The sequence below is a fragment of the Gavialis gangeticus genome, unplaced genomic scaffold (assembly GCF_001723915.1).
Source record: "Gavialis gangeticus isolate Ggan-Ray unplaced genomic scaffold, GavGan_comp1, whole genome shotgun sequence".
NCBI classification, from domain to species: domain Eukaryota; kingdom Metazoa; phylum Chordata; order Crocodylia; family Gavialidae; genus Gavialis; species Gavialis gangeticus.
In genome coordinates, this window is record NW_017728992.1 from 159,567,949 (window position 1) to 159,592,794 (window position 24,846).

The 24,846-nt window shown below is 39.3% G+C and overlaps 1 protein-coding gene across 3 annotated transcripts in view; it reads right to left on the reverse strand.

Annotated features, from left to right (window-relative positions):
* The window catches only part of STK3 (serine/threonine kinase 3), a 439,103-nt gene that overhangs the window by 189,139 nt on the left and 225,118 nt on the right, over positions 1-24,846 (reverse strand). For 2 of the 3 annotated variants that reach the window (XR_002099553.1, XM_019527987.1), the window contains exons 7-9: positions 17,989-18,126; positions 14,997-15,122; positions 2,317-2,509 (exon numbers count right to left, since the gene is read on the reverse strand). Coding sequence is in view for 2 of the 3 variants with exons in the window: in XM_019527987.1 (XP_019383532.1) it covers positions 2,317-2,509; positions 14,997-15,122; positions 17,989-18,126 (457 nt within the window). In the remaining variant the exon portion in view is untranslated. The remainder of the gene's footprint in view (positions 1-2,316; positions 2,510-14,996; positions 15,123-17,988; positions 18,127-24,846) is intronic. The other variant, XM_019527988.1, reaches the window with a different exon arrangement.

Below are 24,846 nucleotides of genomic sequence, written 5' to 3' on the forward strand. Positions count from 1 at the left end.
AACGGGAAAGCTCCTTTTCCCTCCCCCTTCCTTCCCTTTCACAGGTTAACATGGGATAGCCACAATTTGGTGCCAATTCTACATATTGTGATATTTGCTGCCTTTCCAATTCCCTTTTTATCCAGGTACATCTGTTCTTTCTTGCCAGTTCCTTGATGAGCCAGCCCATTCATCATAAATCCCATTAATCATGTGTTTCTCACATTTATTTAATAGAGCTGAATCCTCCTGTACATTGATTCTGGTGTTCTTTCGAGCCCTTGACCATCAGCTACATTTTCAAAGCTTCTTCCGGCCCAGATTTGTTTCTAATAATAGCAGGTACAGAGGGGCTGTGTTCTTCCCAAGCACTACAGGTGCAAAAATGGCACTGTATTCCAAGAAAGAACTTCCTCCTGGGAAGTAGCGATGCAATCTCATGATTAGCATGATGCAGTCTCCCAAACCTTCCTCTTTTATGGTAGGCTGCGGTGGGGGGGGACGGGCACAGACAACATGATTCACAAAAATAACACTGTGCTCTAGTTAGCCAGGGAAGGGAAGGGAAACATGAAGTTCAGAGCATCTTCTTGTTGCCCAGATAATCAAAACAAAGCAGTCACTACAGCAGAAGAGGCAGAATCTTATTCTCTCAAAGAGGCTATTCTCCCCTTTGACCTTCAAAGCCAGTGACCAGTGGCAGGGAAGAATACACAAGTCAGCAAGACTGCTGATGAAGGAAGCAGCCAATAGGGTTAGGAATCCCACCCACCACTGACTCCCAAATAGGTGTGGATAGCCAGTTTCCTTTCCATCATAGCCTGTGAATTAACTGGTGAATTATGCACCTCAGCGAGACAGAACAAGAGCCTGAATAAGGACCATTCCTTAGTACAGTTCTAGGGATTTTTTGGTTTTGCACATCAAGCTGATACTTCTTCTTAGAAGTTCAATCAGTGTCATACGTGCCTTTGAATCTTGTATGGTTTGGAAGGCAGCATATAAATCTTTGCTTAAGAAGAATCCTTACTTTGCAACATTTCCACCCATCAGAATTTACTTGATATTATCTTTTGCTCCCTCAAATTTGCTTGTTTTAGTATCTAGTATCTACATGTTTGTATGTACTAACAGTCTACTCCATAATATGATAAATTTGATTAGTTCAAGATTGCTTGTTAAGCTTGTATTACCTACTCAATTTATTAAACAAACAATTGATATTAGCATTCAAATAAATTAAAATCTGTACTCAATATTTTTATATGGTTAATCATTTTACTGAAACTCATCACTTATCAATAAGACTGTTTATTATCAGACAGCTGACAACAAAAAAAATCCCAAGCCTACTGTTCATTAAACACAGATAATAGACTTGAGTTTCTAAATAAGCTTCCACAAGTCACAACTGGAGTTTTTCATAGATGCAAAGTTTACATGTAGTATTAAACCTACGAAGTTTTAATTTATGTTGTGGAAATCCCTCTCAATAGTCAGGCTCTTGCTTTATTTGTTAGAAAGAAAACAAGGTTATTTCCATTCTAAATGAGTCTTTCTTAGTGCTAAACAACTTAAATGCCCAGAAATGTCATTTATCAAATGTTGGAAGTTATTGGGATTCAGCTATGCCTATAAGGTGTTTATACCTTATTTTTAAAAAGTGATCATGTCTACTTGTGTAGTAAAATACTAGATACCATGAGTAAGAGTATTAGAACACTGTCTTAAGTCACTGTTTATCAACTACAGATTAAAAAGGTCACATCATCTTACAATTTTGCACTCTAAAAAAAAGGTTAGAATTTTTCTGCTCTGTTAGGGCTGGACACAAAGCCCACCTAAAGACAACAGGAATTTTTCTTTGGGTTTCAGTGAGCTTTTCATTAGGTCCATAAAAAGATTATTATTGATTTATGTTTTTGTTAATGGAAAAGAATGATTCTTTTCCATAAAAATCTACTAACTACAACATTTTTTGATGTACAATACCGAAAGATTATGCCACACTTCTGCAATCAGAGCTTCATAGACAGATGGCAACATTCAAAGAAACCCACTGAAACCAATGGGTCCATTCACTGTAGGTCCTTCCATGAATGTAACCAGTTTTCGGGTCAAGATCTATTTATTACATTCTCCCTCATAATTATGATCTTGCAGTCCAAACAAATGTGGGAGATGAGAAGAGAATATGATAATTTATAAAGACTATACATTAAACACAGTATTGGCAAGTGTTTGAATGTTGATACTAAAATACGCTACTTTGTTATGCAAGATTGAAAAATAATATATTAAATTCTTACTAGGAAAGGAAATATACATTTAACATACTTTTCATGGTCCCATCTTCCTCTTCATCCTCATCACTATTTATCACCATAGTGCCCAAGTCCGATTCTAACATGGTACTGTTATGCTCAATCATTGTCTGAGCACCTTCACTCATTGTACTTGTAGCCCTCATGGTACCAGCACTCTCTGAACTAGTCTTCACCATGGTGTGAGAATCCAGCTCGTCTTCATCCTGCAAATAACAATTTTAGGGAATTACTTATTGCAAATATATATCCCCTCCCATTAACTTAGTTTCTTCATTTGACTGGCTATTTAATTGTTTTGCTTCATTGACCTTGAGGATTCACAAAGCCTACCTGAGTTCCTGCATCAGGGGCTGGGACACATACTTTCTGAGGAAACGATGAGGGAACTGAGCTTACTTAGTATAGAGCAGTGAGCTCCAACCTTTTTATGGTGCAGATCACTTTTTGTAAGTAAAGGGCACCCCAGTATCTACTGCCCCACCTCCTGTGCCTCCCACCCCCCCGCAACCTCTGACCCCACTCATCCAGCCTGGCCCAGGTGGCAGGGAGCGTGGCTCAGCCCAGCCACATGTGTCCTGCTGCTCCCAATCACGGCGCCTCTGACAGACTGAAATCAACTGTCAGAGGCTCCACAATTGACCAGTCAATTGAGATCAACTGGTTGGTGACCACTGGTCTAGAGAAGAGATGACAGAGGGGATATAACAACAGCCTTCAACTACCTGAAGAATGATGCGTGCATGTATTTAACAATTTCTTTTGATACAAGTGCAAAAAGAAAACTTGTTAATATTTTGTAGAAAAATATCTGTGTAGCAGATGCTTCACCACTGTTAAAAAAGAGGTAATTTCAGCAAAGGATAAAACAGCATTTTGAATCAGCAGCAGTAACATGCCAGGAATGTAAAACAGAGAACTGATGATAATCCAGTTTATGAATCATAAAATCCATATGGAATACAAATATTTGAAAACATTATTAGGAAATCCTGCTCCTTTTCTAAAGTCACATCCTCATAGCAATTTGAAGAATAACAAAGTATTACGCATCAAGTTCATATATAGGGATAAAACTATTATCCAAAGGAAAACTAAGAGTTCAAGTAATCAGAAATTTACCTGTTAATGGGAAAATTTAAGAATTTTAAGAATTTTTTTTTTAATGCAAATGCTGTTCTTAGATTCTTCAATCTTTACTTGTGAAAGTATAAATTACTCAGCTATTCCTGTGTTGAATGTGCCCTTGCATGAAATCATTTGAGCTCAAGGATAGCTAGATACCATAGAACACAATCCCTAATGAGGGAGCAAAACATCACCAACTAGAGCTAGGCAAATCAGCATAAGGGACTATCAAGTAAAACAGTTTTCATCAGAAAAGAAAAAAAGAGAAACAAAGTAACGTATTATTTATTATTATCTGTAAGGCGCAGAACATGACGTGATACAAAACAGACATGATCAAATTTGGAAAAAAATGAAGTAGAAAACAAGAAAATATTTATGGAATACTCCACCCACAGTGAGAAGACCTATTAGTAATATCTACAGTTCTGATATGCTCTACCTCATTCCCCATACTGACTGGCACAATTCTATCTTTCCTCTAGGAATGACAGGAGAATACAGGCACTTGAGTGCAATTGGCTTATTTTATCATTGGCTACCATGAGCTAATCTAGAGAGTCATGGAGAATAATACCATCACCCTGATACTGAAAATGAACTACAGCACCTCTATGCCGAGATTAGGAAGATGATGTCATTATACTTTAAGGCCTCTGGCTAATAATGCAATGTACTGGAGCTATCCTATTAACCTACATAATTATAATACATTCTAGTTCAGTTGTCTAATATTTTTTCCAAGAAAGAAAGGCTTTACAGTTTTGCTTTTCTTTTTAAATAAAATTACTTCACTCATTTTCTTTCTGGATTTCTTCTGTTGTGTAATATACAGTCCAAAACAATATCTTTCTTTATGTACCCTGAACAATTTGGAGTATCGCCAGAGGTACAGATATCTACAACATTAGAAAGATTGTGTTGATATACGAATAAGAATATTTTAACAGTGCTCCTCCTGGTGGTACATATAAAGTTAAAGTTAACTCCTACCAAGCCACTTCTGACTACAGGTTACCCAAATATTTTTCTCCTCCTAAGTCAACTATTTAAAATTTAAGCTCTTTTAGTCAGGGGCTATCTTTCTGTTATGTGTTTGTCTTCCATAATAAGATACAAATCCATAATTAGGCTCCATAGGCACCACTTCAGTGCAAAAAGAAGAATTTATAATGTAAAACAGAAATAATTAAATTGTTCAGTAAGATAATGTGCCCCAAGGATTTTAATACAAGTACCCAAATTAGTTATTCCCCATTAAATCTTCTTTATCCAAACTTGCAATATAAGTGTGGATGTAATACTATTTATTCTGTTAAATGTTACAAACAAGCTTTTCTTTTAGAATCCAGAATGGTCTCTGAAATTTAAGCAAAGGAAAGCTTCTGCAGTGTATAAGGTATTTGAGCAATATTAATATTAGTATATAAACATGTGAACCTTTAAACTTACTAACCAGAAACAGAATTCAAACAATGTAAAACAAATATTTTCAACTTTATATTAAAATGTACCATCATGGGACAACTAACAAGTAGGACAATTTTCATAACCATTTTTTTAAATTATTATTATTTTCTGCCTCATAAACTAAATTAAGATGTTTTATTGTTCATACAGAATCAAAACAAAAAGGATTTTCTGGAACCTTGAAATTTTACAGGGGAAGGAAATTACTTTCCAAGCAACTCTATTAATGACTAAAAGTTATTACCATTTTACAGCTATTGAATGATCCGCATGGTGGCTGCCATCAGGAACCTAGCACACAAGGGTCTACAATACAAAAGCCAGCCTCATAAATAGCATGAATGGCCAGTTCCTGCAGGAGCCAAAAACTGAACAGAAAGATTTAGCAAGTAGTTTAGCAACACCTTAAAAGTATTTTCTGTAGGTCAAAAATGACAGCAGTAAGAAACTGTCACTACTGCTGTCAGTTCTGCAAAAGCACACCAAATCATCAGTTTCCAGTGTTGTCATTCCGTCATTTTAGACAGGTATTAGAATTTAACTAATGGCTTATTAACTAAGCCTTTTAAATCTATTGGATGTTTCACATAATCATGTAAATACATGTTTACACAACAGATGGAAAAAATTCCTTATTACTAGTTATAACATGTAATTAACACTTCAATGTTTTGCGGAAAATCTGTTCTACTATTGAAAAACAAAATGACAAAATACTAAAGAAAATAAACAAGACGATTCTAAAATAGCAAAGATAAGATGGATATGTCCCTTCGCACAATTCCTCGTGAACAATTAACAATGTAGACAGAGATCACAGGACTGCCCAACAGTAACAGTCCTGAGATACAAACATGAGTCTGAAATTTACTTTTGATTGTACAAACTTCTGTTGTACAAAAAAACTTTGGGTGTAATCAGAAATACCAATATAGCTATGATAAAAAAACACTAACTTATTCTGTGTGCTGTACTACCATCTTTTGCAGAACCTATGGGCTCTACAGCAAATTTTTCAACGTCCTGTGCCACTATTTGGCTGCCATTTTGGATTTTCATCCCTTACTTAAGGATCTTACAGACAGTTAAAGCTTTAAAGCATAAAGGTGGCCACAGGGATCTGCTATCAGGACAGGCAGTTCAAGATGAAAAGCATGGGCTAGAGTGCACAAGATAGATAAATTACATGAAATATCAGTGGGCTTTGCAAGTCCTTCACAATTTTTTTTTCAACAAAAAAATAATCTTGCATACTCTACTGCTATAAACTTAAAGCACAACTGAATGAGCTGAAGAGCTATAGATTTAATTATGGATTTTGGTTTTGAATTTTTCTAAACAGCTGATAGCTCATTAAGTGATTAAGAGTGACAAAGAATAATTAAAACATAATAAAACATAAATAAATATTAGCAGCTCACTTTTAAAAATCTCTTAACTATACTTTGTATACAAAAAAAACCCACTAGAGGGCACCAAAGACAGCAAACTAAACTACAGTACATTAAAAGAAGATTTACTTGCTGGCAAAATTTAGTATCTTATAAAATAATTTCATTTACTATTAACACCTCATCATCACCTTTGAAAAAAGTGGCTGTAGTTACAGCTATCTTTTTGTAAAAGCACTGTGGTAACTACATAAACACATAATATACTTTGGTTGAATAAGAGTATCTGAGAAAGTTCCCAAAGATCTATAAAACCCTGGTTCAACTACAAACTTAAGGTTGTGCTTAAAGATAAGCATTTATTTAAGTCCAACCCTGTCAGCAAAGCACATAAGCACTTAAATTTTAAGAATGTACTTTTGCCCCCAATTACTCACAGTCAAACCGTATAAATTAATTTCTACATAATTTTAAACTCCATCTGCAAGTAGTCTTGATGATATACTCATAGCAATGACTACCAAGCTTAATAAAATTGTAAACTATGCAGTGGGTTTAATTTCTCTGTGTGACACACTTCCTATCTTAAACTACTGTATAGTACAATCACATATACATTATGCAGTGTTTCTACCCTTGTGATTGTGGTGTTTCAGGGATGGGTGGGATATTCTTTATACATTCCATCCCTACCTTTCAGAAATATAGTAAGGCTTGGCAATTTTATACAGCAACATACAAAGCATTATGAAGTATTTGCAATGAAAAGCTATGCTACATTATATACAATCCTATTCTGCTTTCAACAATTTTCACTATATATTTTGACATGCATTACAAAGCAAATACAAAAGTCTAGAGGACCTATTGTTTCCATATATTAGGTAAGTGTTATAAAAATGCATTAGCAATGAAACTGGGTTTTGGTTGTAGCTGTGTTGGTCTAAGGATATAGGCAGGCAAGGTTCTTTGAGTAAATGTGGTATCTTTTATTAGACCAACTGAGTAGTTGGAAGAAAGTTCTTAGCAAGCTTTCACCCTTTGTCAGGCATTAGGGAGTCTCTGCTGGTCTGAGACTCCAAGGAATGAGAGAACCTAAAAGTGTAGCAGGATGTCAGGGAAAATGTAAATAGGTGGAAATTAGAAAGACAAAAGGTAAGGCAGAGAAGGGAGGGGGAAGAAGGCAGGGGAAAGAAAAGGGAGACATTACGGTGATAGAATATAAGGTAGAAAAGAGGCCGTCTGTGAAAAAGGGAATAGTTGGAGACAGGGAAAACAGGAATAAGCGAAGCTAAAAGTATGACAGGATATCAATGAAAATATAAATAGGTAGAAATAAGAAAAGCTATTCACTTGTATTTTGAAAAATAATGCCCAAGATAAAAAAAGGGTTTGGAGTAGAGAGCGGTGTTTAATTTTTTTTTTTTATTTTTTGCTAAATCTCAAAGACCCATTTCTAAGCATTAATAAAAAATTAACAAAATAAACTTTAATTGTAAGGTTTCATTAGTCTGAAGAAGCAATAGTGTATGGATGGCCAATTGTTTTCTTAGTCAATTACAAAAGTAATAATTATTATTTATTTGCACTAGTCCTCTAAGACAACTGAAACAGTCGTCAAACAATAGTGAAATTTAAATGTAAAAAAAACCACACAATTTATTATTAATTCATTCCTTTAAAAATCCATTGAAATAAATATTTAGACATGTCTCTTGTGAGCTGCCAGGCAACGAATTACTTTACATTCCCATTATACAGCTGCCCAAGCTCAGAATCAAATTCACATCACACTTCAAAAAATGCATAAGAGAAGAGATTGGTCATGTTTTGTAATGCTTAAACTAACATTTAAACTTTGATATTGGGATTAACCTTCTGTAGAATACTCCACTTGCAATTTTTGCTTAATTAAAAAAATCTGTACAATTACCTCAGCACCTATCAAAACATGTCAGTTTGTCAAAATGCATTCTCATCATATAAGCAGTTCCTGTAACATGCATAAAATTAATTTGGAGTGCACTATTTCCAATCACATTCTGTATCTCTCCATAACAAGACAAATTTAAAGCTAGTTGTTTAAAAGAGCCATTTGGGTTACAGGTGTAATTCTTGGAAATTAAGTTTTGAAAAAATATATATTTTTTTATGTTTACTACAGATTGCTCCATAGTAAGACATATAAAGAAAGTGGCAAATCAGATTAATTTGAGAGATGGACTTTTCCACACCTGAGGAAATTCACAGGTTATGAAAATTAAAATGTGCAATTGTACATTTTTTGCAATTGACTAATTTAGTTCTTCAAAATACAGTTAAATCAAAAAATGCTCCTTGTGTACCAGTAATGTAGACTGAGAGAAAAAAACATAATAATGATGTAAACCACTTCACTATATGACATGGAAGTATGACCACATACCTTTTTTTACACAGCAAGCATATGAACTAAAGTTCTAGTTTCTTAACATAGTATCAGAAGATATCACATCATACCACAGGATGATTCTTTCAGTCATTTGCATTATTCATACAGTGCTGTGGATGTACACAACACTATGCCAAGGGTTAACACACTGTACAAATGGAGAGCTACTGCTACAAGGAACCTTGAAATTATTATATGACCATGCCAAGTTACTTTTGATAGTGTTCCATATAACGTGGGTTAACTTCAAAACTATTCAATATCACTATGTACATTGAAAGCCAACTGTTGGTGTTATGTTTGGCTTTCTAATAAATGTTTAGAGTCTTGATTCACAATATTTTGTGCCTTTTTTTCCTGAAGTACTTTTACACACACAAAAACTTAAGAAGTTAGTGTAATAGTCCAATCCGCATGTAGGAAATTCTTAAGACTGTTTAGATCAATAAATTCAAATCCCAGACAGGTTAACTCAACCCTTCCTCTTTCCAAGGTAGACAAACGGAGTTCCATGCAAATTTACTATGGGAAAAAACGAGACCATAAAATCTAACATAGTCTACTCTGGCTAGACATTAAGGCCAAGACAGCTAAACCCACACACTTTTGCATGCATAACTTTAATCATTTGAGCTTAAAGATCCCACTGCACCTTTTACAAGGAAGCAGCCTCACCACGATGTCCCTAGCCAAAATTTCTTTTCAATATATTATTGTGCAATATGCTACACACTACTTTTTAAAAAAATCATTTTCAAACCTAAGGGCTATGGCCATTCAGTGATGCCTACATATATAATATGTAAAACAATTTGGGATCCTGAAAGATGAAAGGGTATATACACATATGGAAATTACTACTGTTATTATACACAACATATGCATAGAAACCATGACAGTCTCCACTGGAGTACAGCTGCCTTCACAAATTAATTTATCAGAGGCTACATTATTATTTGAACTAGATGCCCACATAGGGAAGCAAGGAGTAATAGGCAAGGAGCCTGTGTTCCTGCATAGGCAACATGAAATTAAAATATGGATACACAGGGGAGCTAGAATAACTGGATCAAATGACACATTTTGATTTTTTTTCCAGAATTGTTTTCTATTCTTTTCCCAATCAAAACAGCTCAGTGAAATGTTCCAGTTGACTCAAATCTGCATTTTTTGGAAAATTATACTTTGCCAAAAACTTCTATGCAGCCCTAGTCTCTCTCAGGCTCACCCCTTTTTTGGCACTGGGCGCATCTACACAAGCACTTTAATGCGCATTAGCCTATTTTAATACACATTAAAGCATTACAAATCACTGTGCTCTTTGGCTACTGTACATTAAAATAGACTAATGCACATTTCTCTAGTACCTCATAATGGAGGTACTAGATATAATGTACCCTGCCTAAAGCGCATGCACATTAATGAATGTGTAGACATGTCCTCCTCCTTTTACCTACTCCTAACCTACCTCTATACAGTTCAGGACATGCAGAAAATAATTTGTCCAATTAAAATGCATAAGTATAGTTAACAGGTAGAGCATAACTGCAAGTACAGATACTGAATACTAGGGTAAACTACTGCACTCATAAAACATGTACTGGAATCTTTAATGATTACAATTTGGCAAGACCCTGGTTTCACCTCTCATATGAAAGCTGGAGTTTCCTATGATGATGGATTGTACTGAAACTGCAATAACAACACAAGGGATATCCACATCAGGATTCAGGAATTACTAAAACTAGTTTAGACCAAGAGGCTTTTTTATGCTTTGGAATACAATGAAAACTATTCATGAATTACCACTATATAATTGTTGTTGAAACTGAAACTGTGTTTGTTAGGTAGATTAATTTAAATAATTTTCATGATGAAAGTTTTAAATGTTATCTCCCTAATAACTTCTCTTTTACATTATAACATTTTTTACAGGTTTAAGCTATTTTTCATTAAAGAATTTAGTTTTCTGAGCAGTGTATAGAGAATTAGAGTACATATAGTTCCTGTCAGCAACAACTATACTTCTTAATAGTAAATATTTCATTAGCATGTTTTGCAAAAAATAGCCACCAGATACTAACCATAACTCCATAAGCCTCAAAGAAAAGGACAGTCTATCTTTTCCATTCATGATTGGTTGCCATAATTATATAAAGAATTAAGGTAAAAATGCATCATAAAAGGGCAGAGAAACATATTGATCAAAATATAGGGACAAAATTTGTCAGTCACCTTTCTGAGTGAAGATGAATTCTTCTAAATATTTTTATCTACTTAAATATGACTTATCTAAAGCACTCTTGATTTGATAACCATAAATATTTTTAAGTTCATTATGGTGACTGTTTGAGACAACAAGAAATTTAATTGTTTATAGTTTTTTCTAAGTTGAAGGAGTAGAAAAAAACAAAAGAACTTCAGCTTTTAAAAGTAAAGCAATCCCATGGAGTTTATTTAGCCTTGTCATTTTGCTAGTGATGCCAGCTTGTATGCTACATTTGTCACCTTCTCTTTCAACTGTTCCCTCAGTTTACTCCCTCTTTGTACCATCTTCTCTCAATATGGAATATCCATCCTGAGCTAAGATACAAGGCTATTGCTCCCTCCTCATTCAAATCTCTTCCTAAGACAAATTTCAACCATGATGCATGCAAGAATGGTACATATGCAATATAACAAAATACATTTTTTGTGCCACAATGAGCACTGGCCTGTTCTGAATAACCATGCAATCTTTATGATGTACACCAGGGGTACTCAAACCCCAGCCTAAGGGCCAGAACTAGCCCCTAGAGCTGTATCATCGGGCCCGTGGGGCTCCCCACAGGTTCAAAAATTTGGTGACAAGGGAACATTAGCAGCATTAATTTCTGCTTCCATGCTGCCAAATTTCCAGACCCATGGGGAGAAACGGGGGCTGGACAGTGTGGCCCTGCACACTAGATCACGTGCACAGGGCCAGCTAAGGCAGTGCAGGGCCCAAACCACACAAGCAGGGATGGGCCGAGGAAGCTCAGGGTCTGATCCAGGCATACAGGGACTGATTCACTCCACAAACCAGCTCTGCACCACTCATCTAATCTGCAGGGCCAAAAGGTTGAGCACTACCAATGTACGCTGTCTTCTATGTCTATGTTCTGTCTTCTTTTTACCTTACTATTGCTTTGTTAGCCCATCATTTGTCAAGTTTAAATTTTAGTGGAGTAAATTTCACATCTCTCTTGCATATCTCTACCATGTGGCTATTTAGCATGTCTATCTAGATACCTAACTAGATATCAATCATGTATAGCATATAAGACAGAAACAGGTAAGTAATATTCAGGTTAACTTGCTTCAATTCTTTTCACTATATTACATGACACGTGAAACAATACGCTGTGGGCATGTCTACCTGAGACACTGACTGTGCAGTCATTACTGCCCAGTCATTTAGTACTTATATAAACTACTGCACAGTAGTGTTATGTCATGGTTTTTGCTGTGCAAGGCTACTGTGCAGTAGTATCGGGCTACTGAGCAGTCAGCATCTTGTGTAGATGCAGCCTGTGTGCATCTAAACCCCAAGAACTTGGATTCACTTATTCACATGCCTTAAGGCCACCATCTGTCATTATTTATTTATTACGTGATGTTAATTAGCTAATCACAATCCACTCTTCAGTGCAGCAGTAAAAAACAACAAGATTAAAATAGATGACGCTTAAACAAGGATGGTAAAAAAAGCTATAAACAAATATACTATTTTGGTATTTAACAGTGATAACAGAACTCAACAGTTTCTCTACAGTTTCAACAAAAGCAATCGGAACGCTGCTGGAAAGATTAGTCTCCTAGACTTTTGGCCATGCCACCCTTCTCTTTGCCTTCCTCTACTAGCTCCTTTTTCTCTGTCAGACACATAAGCTATTCAGCCTTCAATTACAAGGCCCTTCGTGGCTAAAAAAACACTCTATATATCATTGCTTGTTCACTACTGAGATGTCAAAACTCCAGGCACAAATGGGGCAGAAATGCCAACCTCCATAACCTTCCTGTTACATTTTCAAACAAGCACCTTTGTGTTTCTCCCATCCTACTGTTTATATTTGAGTTCCCTGTAAACACCTTCTGTAAACACCCTCTTAAAATACTCCCTAAAACTCTCCTTGGCAATGGTGCCTCCAAAAGGGCTGGGAATATCTGGGCTCCTGCTTTTCAGATACTAAAGTTCATCATGCCAATTAATATTTTTTTCAACATTTCCTTATATTCCATTTATGCAGTTGTGCTCTCTTGCTCTGTACATGTGCCTGATCCTGTTTTTCTGTAAAATTCCATTAGGTCTATGTTGTCTTCTAGAGTTTATAACTTGGTTTCTGACTGTAGCATTAAAGGCAAAGCGAAACTCCAGCCAGTTCCAACTGTACAGGAAAAGGGCCTGAAACAGAAACTTGGGCCACACTTGACTGTAACCTACATCTTTGACATTCCTTGCCACCAAGCACAGCAAAACAAATGCCAGAAAAATCTAGGGGAAAAAACTGTGCAAGACCTTGAGCACTGACTTTTGTTCCCATGGAAAACATTTAAAGGATGTTTCAGAATCTGTCCCACTGGGAAAGGCTGTTTGTAATTAACATGTTGAGTTAACTGACTGGTTCCAATGCACGGACAGAATGCACACACAGTAATTGAAGAGCTAGCTTGAGACTTTTTTTTATAAAATGGTGACTTTCCTCCACCGTGCAAGGTTCAGTTGCAGTCTGTCTGGTGTCTGCAGAGTTCCTTCCATGCACTCCATGTTCATATCAGGATAGCAGTGTGAGAGGCCGCACAGCCTGCATGGAGCTGCTCGTTCTCCCTACTGTGAAGATGAAAAGAGTTCTGGCTTCCTTTTTCCTCCAGCAATCCAGCTAGCACAGCTGAACTGCCTGCTAGGGGAAGTAACTGGGCTAAGCATAAAGCTTACACAGATTACTTAAGGCTTCTAAGTAAAAATCTGGCTCTCAGTCTGCACCTGAAACTGTGCAACTACATCCTGCTCCTTGTTGAGGGCTTATGACAAAAACAATACCAACATTCTGAGTTTTAGAGCTTGAGAGGCAATAAGCAAGAAGAAAAACATGCAAAAAAACCCCAACATTAATTTTGTATGGTCTTTGATAAATTAGCTTTTTCAAGGATCTCTTTATCCTATAAATACCAAGCAACAAAACTGCATATAAAGTTACATCATTTCATATAGATGGTGTTTGCTCATATAGGAAAGCTAATCCCATCCTTCCCTTCATGTTTTATTACTGGATAGGCAAATACTACCCAGAGATAATCCATGTTAAAAGCACATACTGTCAGTCAATGAACCACTCTGCTGGAACTGGTAAATGTCATATAAACAAAGAATGTGTCTTAGGCCAGATCCCAAACAAACCCTCTACACTATCTGCCTGGAATATGTTCCTATATGCATCATCCTAAACTCCTAAATACATAACTAAGATTTTTTATGTTGTGACACACAATATATAGTCAAATATACTATCCATTTCAGTTTATTCAAATCTGTCAGACTCATATCAAGATTCATGTTGTCACCTTTTTCTTGAGCCTTATTCCTGAATGATCTTGGTTTCTCTAGTGGCACATATCACAAAGTGTTTGTCTGAAATTCACAGAGCAACACTTCATAGATCTAAAACAAGTAATTTACAGTTGGAAATAAAATTAAGGAAGAATGATTTACTTATACAAGTAAAACTATACACATTTTACCTTTATCACCTGCTACCATCACACACAGGCTAACAAGCCTGTGTGAAAAGTCACACGTGTAATGTAAAAATGATATCATCCAATTCAACTCAGATTGCTAATTCTACCTTGTAAATACCTGTTTTATAAAACCAACTGAGTAGTCAGTATTTTTCTTAAACCAGGCACTCAGAGAACTGGGAATCTACTATATGAATATAGCATCCATTTCTTTAAAATCTTAGTCTGCCCATTTTTGTTTAGCCTAGGATAACAGAGTTAAGGTAGAAATAGCCACTCTATTCTAATACGAGTTAGTAAAAGGACAGCTGATGAAGCTGTGCAGTAAATCAGCTGCTGTTGCCTTAGTCACAGAAATATTACTCAACATGAGTATGACTGACTAGCTCAGGCCTCACATGTCAAAGATAAATTAAAATGATTCAAAATATTTACACACCTAGGTAGAAAAAATGACCAAAAAACTGTAAAAGATAAAATGTAAATTTAAAATAATTTAAAAAACCACACACGCACCGAATTTTCTTCTTCTTCTTCCAGTTCCCTCTGCTGTTCCTCATGTCGTTTTGCCTTGATCTCCATAGCTTCTGTGATCAGGTCTCTCAAAATTGAGACTGGCTTGGCATTCTTAATAAATGTGTGCTAGAAAACCATGATATTATACAATATATTATACTTTTCAGCTACAGGATAATTAAAAGTAACAGATGTTAAAAGTAACAGGTCATTCAACATCACAGACTTCAGTGATAAATACTTTTCACATCTCACACTAATTAAAATCGAAGTTAAGGGAACAGACAACCTCTTTTAGTTGCTTTGCAACTAATAAGATTTTCCTTTTTTTATTTACTTGAGTTTTTTAAACATCATCCATGGGAAAATGTAACCATATAACACAACTGCTTTATAGTTAAGGGTATAATTGTCCAAAGGAAATGTGCATTAGGTTGTAAATAAACAGTGGTGATTGTCTGACATAGAAAAACAAACTTTTTCAGATATTCAGTTACAACATTTAATTAATCTTAACAAGATGACAGCATAAATTAGTGGTCAGAAGCAGATCAACTATTGCTGTTACTTACTTCAAGAAATCTGTATTTTAATATGTCATGAATCATTTAATCATCTGCAATGCTAGAATTTGAAACAAGCAAAAAAAAGCGGAACTACATTTTCACTGGCCGATTAAAAATAGAACCTAAAACCATTTAAAATATCGTTTACCTGTTTCTTACAATTCAGTGTATGCATATTCCTCTCAATTAAACACCTGCTGTCAGAAAATTCTAACTTATCTATTAAGAGTTTCTATGACATTTCTAATAAATCTATCTTCAATTCAGAGACTGGCAAAAGAATAAATTATTACCCTAAATGAAAAATAACGTTGTAAAAAATGATGACTTGCAGGTAGAGGGCTGCTTGGGGCTCGGGGGAGTGCAATGGGAGGCAGGGGGCACCACATGCATGTGCACGCGCACACATGCATGTGGCAGTCAGGCAGCATGGAGAACAGCTCCCTCCAGGTAAATCTATGTGGAGAGGTGGAGGACGGGAGCAGACTGAGGCCCCCAAGGTGAGGGAGGGAGTAGAGTAGAGTAGGGCAGGGCAGGACAGAGCTGGGGCTAGGGGCACTGCCCAGCTGGGGCAGTGTGTGGAGCCCAGGGCCAGGGCAGGAATGTGCAGCCACAAGGCCTGGCCAGGGAACAGGATGGAGTCACAGAGGGTTCATCTGGGGTCCGTGGGGGAGTCGGCTCCCCACCACTGCATGCACTCCTGGGGAGCAAATCACCCCTAGATTTGTGTACGGGGCAGAGACAGATGCGAACTACCCACTGTGGGCTCAGGGCTCTCCACCCTACTGCCCTTCCCTCAGACACCTTCACAACAGAGTGGGGCGGGAAGGCTCAGTGCCACTGCCAGGAGCCCCACACCAGCCGCACTGCCATACAGAGGCACCCCTATGCCTTCCTGGTAGCAGCGGGAAGCATAACTCCATGCCATTGCTGCTGCTGGGCAGGTAGGGGGTACCTCGCCATAACGGCATGGCCAGTGTAGGGCTCCCAGCTGTGGCACCAAGCCTTCCTGACAGCTGGTGCTGCCTCCCAGCTGCTGGGCCATGGAGGCCCCAAGGGGAGGGCAGCAGGGTAGGGAACCCCAAGCCCACAGCGTGTAGTCTGTATCCATGCCCCCCCATGGGCTCCGCTCTGGCTGTGCTACCCACAGAGTGAAGGGGGAGAGGGGAAAGAGAAGCCAGGCTCTGTGCTCCTGTCCCCTCCTGTGGGCAGCAACTGGGGCTCAGGCACTGCTGGGCAGAGGACAAGAGTCTGTGGGCCCTGGTCCTGTAGCCTGGGCAGCTGGGGGGCCCCTGAGCTGTGGGGTTCAGACCACATAACACATTGAGAGCTGTGAGTTGTGGCCCACTACATCAAATAGGTTGAGAACTACTGCTTAGAGTATCAGTGTTAAAATTAATGTCTTTCAACGATGCCCACTGTGGGCTTGGGGCTCCCTGCCCTACTGCCCTCCCCCTGAGAAACAATGATTTTGTTTTTCTTCTCAAATTTGCCACAGCAATTGCTGGCTCTCCCCGAGGCACTGCAGGCAATTTCAGTGAAACAACTTTATTATTTTACAGACCCTAAACCCCAATGTATAAAATATAAAATAGCACACATTTTTCATCCACTCTAACTGCCTGGCAGATTCTAAGGGCTTTCATCTGATATCAGATGCTTTAATGCAGAATAGCTATATAAGTAAATCTTTCCTGAGTCTCCCTGTGGTAAAATCTGGTCTATCTGATCTAGCAGTACAATAGGAATTGCAGCATCCTCTCAAAGAGGAGGAATATGGACATAAAAGATCCTATAGGGAAATTACAGGAACAGTCTTGTTACTAGGTCAAGTCCATTTGCCAATGTCACCAGTGTGAGACACAGGTCTGGCAGAGCTCTGAAGACAGAGTAAGATCGGGATAATTTTCCATGGTCCTATGTCCTATAGGACATCAATCGCCCTTCAATTTAAGGGGACTAATACAAACATTAAAACCATTTAGACATGCCTGGAATCCAGGCAACTTCAAGTAATGTTACCTTTAACACTAGCAAGACTACTGCATCTTTTTGACCCCACTGTCACAGCTTATATTCTTCTCACAGCATTAGACAAAAGTGCATAAGACTAAGGTGTAAGTGGATGGGCCTTGTGTGTTTAACTGAAGAAACAAGAGCTAGTGCAAAGACATAATATGAGTGTTTACTATGAAGAACCATACCTAAAAATTATTTAATTTTGGGGATTGGTAAAAGAGACCTACAACAAGGATGGAGGTATAGAAGCTAGGGTACAAATGGACACTTAGCAGGAAAGGGAGAAGAGATAATAAAGACAATGAGGCCATAACAGGATTTATCCCTGGTTCCTACAGGTTTACAAAGATCTGTCTTGCTCAACAAAAGCAGAGAGGTGGCATTTCTGTAGGAGCTTCAATACCAACCTGTAGGAGTTGTGTTGCAGTAGCTCTCTGCTCCGGATTCTTCACTAAACATTTCTTCACAAAATCAGTAAACTCATCAGACCACAGCTCCGGCTTCCGGAACGTTGGAGGTGGATTTGTGGGAATCATAAAAATAGCCTAGTATTTAAAAAAAATGGTAAAAATCACATAGTGTAACCAAATGAATAGTTTTACTCACATTTTTTTTTATCAAACGAAGAATTTGGAGGACAAATTTTAACTGGTATAAGATTTCCAGCATGACTGAAATTCAGGAAATAAATCCATCTATTACTAATGTACATATTTCCCATTAGATTTCCTCTACTTAAACTGTACCCCATTGAGCACATCATTCTTTATTTTATCTATTACTGTTTATCAGTCTCAAGAGAAGATTTTGTTCTTTCTGAAAGACCTGGCAGAAGTAAGAGTATTTTCTGGTTAAACAGACATATCTAAAAATGCTGCCAAATGAAAGTCAAATCCACTTGTCACCTCTTAACTTAATTTCAATTTTAAAAAACAATTGCTAGAGGTTAGTAAGAGTCCGATTTGCTTCTACATTGTTACATACTTAGGTGTAACTTAAAGCTACATTTATGCCAATGTGATTGAAATTTAACCCTAAAAATCTTTAACAAGAGGCCAGACAAACACTACTAACAAAGGTCTTTTAGATATTACAAAAACAGCACTACTTTCTTCTTTGTACTGCTTTGCTGAAAACCACAAAGAGAAATTCTCCAGGAAGTAAAAAAAAAATCACAGTATATAATTCATAGATTGACTGTAAGGGGCTGGAAGGGACCTTGCAAGATCATAGAGCCCAGCTGCCCTGCTCTAGGCAGGAAAACAACTGGGGTCTGGTGACACCAGCGAGGTGACCATCCAATCTCCTCTTGAAGAGTTCCAGGGTAGGTGATTGCACCAACACAGGAGGGAGCCTATTCCACAGTCTGGACACCCTGACTGCGAAGAAGTTTTTCCTAGGGTCAAGCCTGAAACGGTCTTCCAGGAGTTTGTAGCCATTACTCCTGGTTTTCCCCACACATGCCCTGGTGAACAGTTGTTTGCTGAGCCCTTGATGTATTCCCTTGATATAGTGGCAAGCTGCTCCCAAGTCCCCTCTCAGCCTTCTCCTTTTTAGGCTGAAGAGACCCAAGCCCCTCAGCCTTTCCTCATATGGTTTGCTTTGCAAATCTCTGATCATACGGGTGGCTCTTGTCTGGGCTCTCTCAAGCTTTTCCACATCCCTCTTGAATTGTGGTGCCCAGAACTGGATGCAAGACTCCAGCTGTGGTCTCACCAATGATGAGTAAAGTGGGAGAATCACTTCTTTGGTTTTGTTGAGATGCATCGGTTAATGCATGCCAGAATATTGTTTGCCCTGCTGGTTACAGCATTGCACTGATGGCTCGTGTTCATACTGTTGTCTACTATGGTCTATGGTCTATTATTACCCCGAGTCCTTTTCAGTTGTGGTGCTAGTCAGTTTGGTGCCACCAAGCCTGTAAGTATGTTGCAGATGGAGCACTTTACACTTCTCAATGTTGAACTTCATCTGGCTCCGATTCACCCAACTTCCCAGCCTGTCTAGGTCCGCCTGTATCTGCAGCCTATTTTTAAGTGTGACCACACTCCCCCATAACTTGGTGTCATCCATGAACTTGGCCAGTGACCTCTTCACCCCCACATCCAAATCATTGATAAAGATGTTGAAAAGCACTGGACCAAGCACGGACCCCTGAGGGACACCACTGGCCACTTCTCACCAGGATGACACAGATCCGTTCATAAAAACTCTCTGGGTCCTACCCCACAGCCAGCCTCCTACCCACCTTACTGTTGAGCAGTTAAGCCCACAATCCACCAATTTTCCCACGAGAACATCATGGGATACCAGATCAAAGATCATATTTCAAAACTGTGTCTATTTAAGTCAATGAGAAATGTGCCATTGTTTTTCATGACATCTTATTTTAGCCTAAATGAGGACAAAAAGAGAGGGATAACGCAGGGGTGGGCAAAATGGCAGATATGGCCAGCGGCCAGACTCCATTTCCCAGCAGCCCCTGCCAGAGTTGCTCCACTAGGTCTCCACGGAGACCCCAGGAGTGGTAGGGCTGTGACAGTATAGGGCCAATGTCTCCATGGAGACCAACCTAAGAGGCTTGTTGGCAAGGTGCACGAATGGGTGGGAGGCTGCTCTGGGGCCAGGGTCAGAGCCAGGGCCAGGATCTTGCAGCAATGACAGTGCAGGCCAGAGCCAGGGCAGATCCATGATCCACTACCTGCAAGACGCTGGGGCAGCAGATCATGGCTCTGCCCAGGCTTCAGCCTGCACTGTCACTGCTGCAAGATCCTGGACCCAGCCCTGGAGCAGCACCCCACCCAGCCACATAACCTGCAGCTCAGGCTGGTCTCCATGGAGACACTCGGCCCCTGCTGTCTCACTACTCCTAGGGTCTCCATGGAGACCTGCCAGAATGACACAGGCAGTGGCTGATGGGAAATGGAGTCCACTGCAGGCCGAATCCAGTCCACAGACCAGACTTTGTCCACCCCTGGGATAATGCCAGCCTTCCCAAATATCAAGTGTGAAATATAAGCCAAATAAGGAAGAGGAATAAAAAGTCTTTAACCAATGAACTACCACATGATAGAAGTACATATTTCATCAGTTGCTTCATAAAATTATTATTTTTCCCAAAGAGAAAGCATGAAAGTAACAAAAACACATGGCTTACTCATTCTCCCCTTCATTTTTTCCTACATTCTACAATGCAAAACTAACAAAAATATAAGGAAGAGACAGAGACATTAATTTAAAATTTGCCCCATAACCTGTGAACATATTTGGACTGCCTATTGAATTGAGTTCATTGTTCAAAAACCCCTCTCTAAAATTATGAAAGCTGAATAATGTAAAACCTGTTTATTATAATTTTCATTAAACATTTTTAGAGCCACATAATCTATTTCAATTCAAATACTTTCTTTTTTTTATAAATTTGTTCCTACAGTAATATCTCTGGCCACTAGGTTTAATAAAATGAAGTCTCCTGTGATAACAAAGTAAGTTCTTTGAGAGGAGAGGCTACTCTCCAAGGTTTCACCAATAGCTCTCACCAGCTTTTGAACTGAGATGCCAAAAGTTTTAAACTGATAGTTTGCAATGATGGGTTAACTATTGGTATAAATGAAGTACTTCTGCTATCAGTAGCAGCAGCCCCTCAATACGAGGATGACAGTCATCCAGTAAATATAGAAGTCATAAGTAAATCTGCAGATGACTGAGGCGGCCAATCCAAGATCCACATGTTCAACTGCAGACATGGAAATAGTTCCAGGAGGAAGGAGTAGATCCTGGCAATTTTGGGTCACAGCTCTTTCATTCAGCCTCTGTTCTATAACCCCCCCTAATGAGACAAGTTTGCTCAAAATGACTAATACCTTGTAGTACATCGTGGCACTACTGGGGATGATTCAGTGATTGAGTTTCCCAAATATTTACGTTAATACTGCATTTCTTCAATTGGCCTTTAAGGTTGAATATCTTCTTCTATCCACCTCTAGAGTGGTGGCCACTGGTGAGCTGGGAATATAGGACCTGTTTTGGGAGCTGGTTGCCAGGCATCCTTTAAGGCGTATTCTGTCCAAAGGAGTTGGTACCATATAAATATGCCTTCAATGCTGGCAGTATTTCCTTGAGCCAGAATGCTGGCAGTTGTTCTTCTGTCCTTCAGATTCATGTAGAGGATTTTCTGAAGACATCCAATAGCATTGACAACAACAGCCTGCTAGATGGTAAATTTGGGGCCTGATGTCATGATCACTGAAGACAATTTCAGAGAGATCCAAAGGCAGCACTGGCAGATTTTATCTGGTATTGAATATTATTGGATAAGTTTATTTTTTGGAAGGGGTGGCTACTCAGGTTGAGAAGATGCTCAACTGTCTCCAAACATTGACCTCTAATTGTAACAAGTGGACAAGCAATACTTCCACTGCTGGTTTTTAATATGCTGATGACTGTGTTGTGTGTGCTCACTCAATTGAAGAGTTCCAGGTCACTTACCAAGATACTCCTGCTATAAAGCAGTGGATGACAAACTTAGTTGTTTCTGTCCTTGAAGGTAATGATCTCTTTTGAACTTTGAACTGCCGAGCTGTAGCCTTATCTTCAGATAATCTTAAACTTAACATATCAGTTCTGCAGTAGCTATTAGAAACACAAGGGCAAAATGGCCTATTGTAACTACTGTTTGCATAGTGTCATCATAAATAACCCAAAAATGTGTATCTTCTTTTTGATAATGAACATTGAACTATGACAGAAATTAAATATATAAGCCATCAAATGCAGAGGAATGTTCTAAGGATGCTGCTTATTTTTTTTACTTCCCTTTTAAAGATAGTTTAGGAAAAAGGCAGGGTAGATTTGCGTCTCTTAGACTAACCTAATCAGAGATGCTTTCATAAGCAGCAGTCTATTTCATCATTACTGATTAAGTTAGTCTGTAAGGTGCAGCACTTAAATAAGTGGTCTGTTTTTTCTTTGAAGTGTTTTAACTTATATTTAGGAACTAAACCACAGGCTTTGGGGGGGAGTGTTAATCCTGGCATATGGTTTCTTCAATATTAGTCTGCAAAACAATTTTAGATATGCAACTCAAACGTTGTTAGTTACTACTACATAAAAAAGTGAAATTAACATTCTAATAGAACCCCATCTCAATGAAGGACTCAATAACTAAGAGTCAGTAGATTATTTTGCTAAAGAAAGGAACAAGATGCTTAGGCAGACACAATTTATATATATATTTCAAAGAAAAGCAATATAGTTTTATCTTATCTTGAAAACCATTTTGATAGAAGAATGTTAATGTTCAGAAAGATAAGCTTCCTAACTTGCTTGCTTCTAAACAACATATTGCTTAACTATATAGCTTATGATAGGATCAAATAAAAAATGTTTTTTTTCCTAAACTTCAGTGTTCATTCAAACAGTTGGTCACTTCCTTCCACATCTCCCAGCTTTCTCCTGGTTCTTGTCTCATCTGACTTCTTCAGAGGTCCCATCACTTCCTGTTGCTATATGTCCTAACACTATCTTCACATCTTCTCATGTCATCTCTTTCAACCAACCTATAGTTTTAATTAGTTTCATGCAGAGGAGTCTCAAATCTATATCCAGGATGTAGATCAAAGATAAATCCAAGTAATTTACCATATTTACTTGAATGTAAGATGACCCTGAACACGAGACAACTCCCCAATAATTAGATTATATATATGAAAAAGTTATACATTTGTTATAATTGTCCAGGTATAGAATCTAATTATTGGAGTTTTGCCTTCATGCATCTCCCTCCCACTGCTACAGCAGGGAAAATAAATCTGGGGGGCAGGGATCAAGCAGTCTGCTTGCTCTTGGCACCCCCTGAAATTCTTTCCCTCCTCTCCACTGTCAGACCCTGCTCTTCCTGCACGAATCAAAATGAGAGGCAAAATTTGTATATAGGCAAGTTACTACAGGTACCCACAGACTTAGTTCAGACAGAACTGATCCAGTTTACCTTTTTTGAAACTGCTGTAAGTATTAGCACGCTTACTCTATAAACACACTTCTGAGCAACACTTTTGTACCTGCCTACATACTAGGGGTAGGCAAAAAACGGCCCACCAGAAGATTTCATCTGGCCCACGGGCAGGTTCCTACCAGTTCATTGTTATCCAGCCCAGCCCCAGGCTGTCCCTGCTGTGCTTGCATGAGGCTGAGCCCTGCTTACTCCCACAGGGACAGTGCACACTGAGCTTCCATTCTAGTCCACAGGATAGTCCTGACCCCAGCCCCACAGGTAGGGAAGTGGCAGTGGGTAGAGGAGGGGTAGCAGGCGAGGGAAGTGCCAGTGGGGGGGGAGGAGGGAAGAGGGAAGTGGCAGCAGAAGGTGGGCGGAGGGAATGAAGGGGAGTGGAATGGCAGGTGGGCAGGAAGGTAGGGAAGTGGCAGGGGAAAGGCGGCAGCAGTGGAGGGCAAGGGTGGGGAAAATGGCAGCCTTGGCGGCAGCAGGTGGAAACAAAGTAGCAGCTGGGCAGAAGTGTGGGGCCCACACCGGTGTCCCAGTGCTAGGGCCAGAGGAGACCCATGGTGGGGCAGTAGGAGTGCAGAGCCTGGGCCAGTGGGGGTGTGCGGTCCACCTGGCTTCATCGTGTGGGGCTTGCATGCAGTTCCCTGTTTCTCCACCTGAGCCACATGACTGTGGGGGCAGTTCCCTGGTTCTCTGCCCAAGCCGCACACCTGTGGGGACAGCCCCGTTTGATGGACCTGGCATCCCAGCCCCCCTTACTGCTATGCGCAGGTCATGGGGAACAGTGGGGAGCTCTGCACTATGGAGCCAGGCTGGCTCCACCCGTCTCCCTGCTGCCCCAGCTAAGCCCCATGATCTGCATTCCCCTTTTCATCGCACAGGGCTCTCCGCAGTGGCATGGAACACAGGCATGTGCACCCCACGCAATGGAGCTAGTGGCCCAGCCACGTTCAGTCCTGAAGCTCACCAGGACAAGGTGCTGCCAGGGGGCTCTACCTGCTGCTGGGCTATGCACAATGGAGAGGCATGTTTGTAGGGAAGCCCCCCACACCCTCCCCACCATACACACCCACAGCCCCCAAAACCCCATTCTCACCCACACATCCCCACAAACTCCCCATACCTACACCCCCACAGCCACACAGCTCCACACCCTGCATAGACACCCACATACGCACACCCACAACCCCCACGCCCACCCACCCCATACCTCCCCACAAACCCCACACGTCCCCACCTTCCCTACACCCCCCCCACACATCCA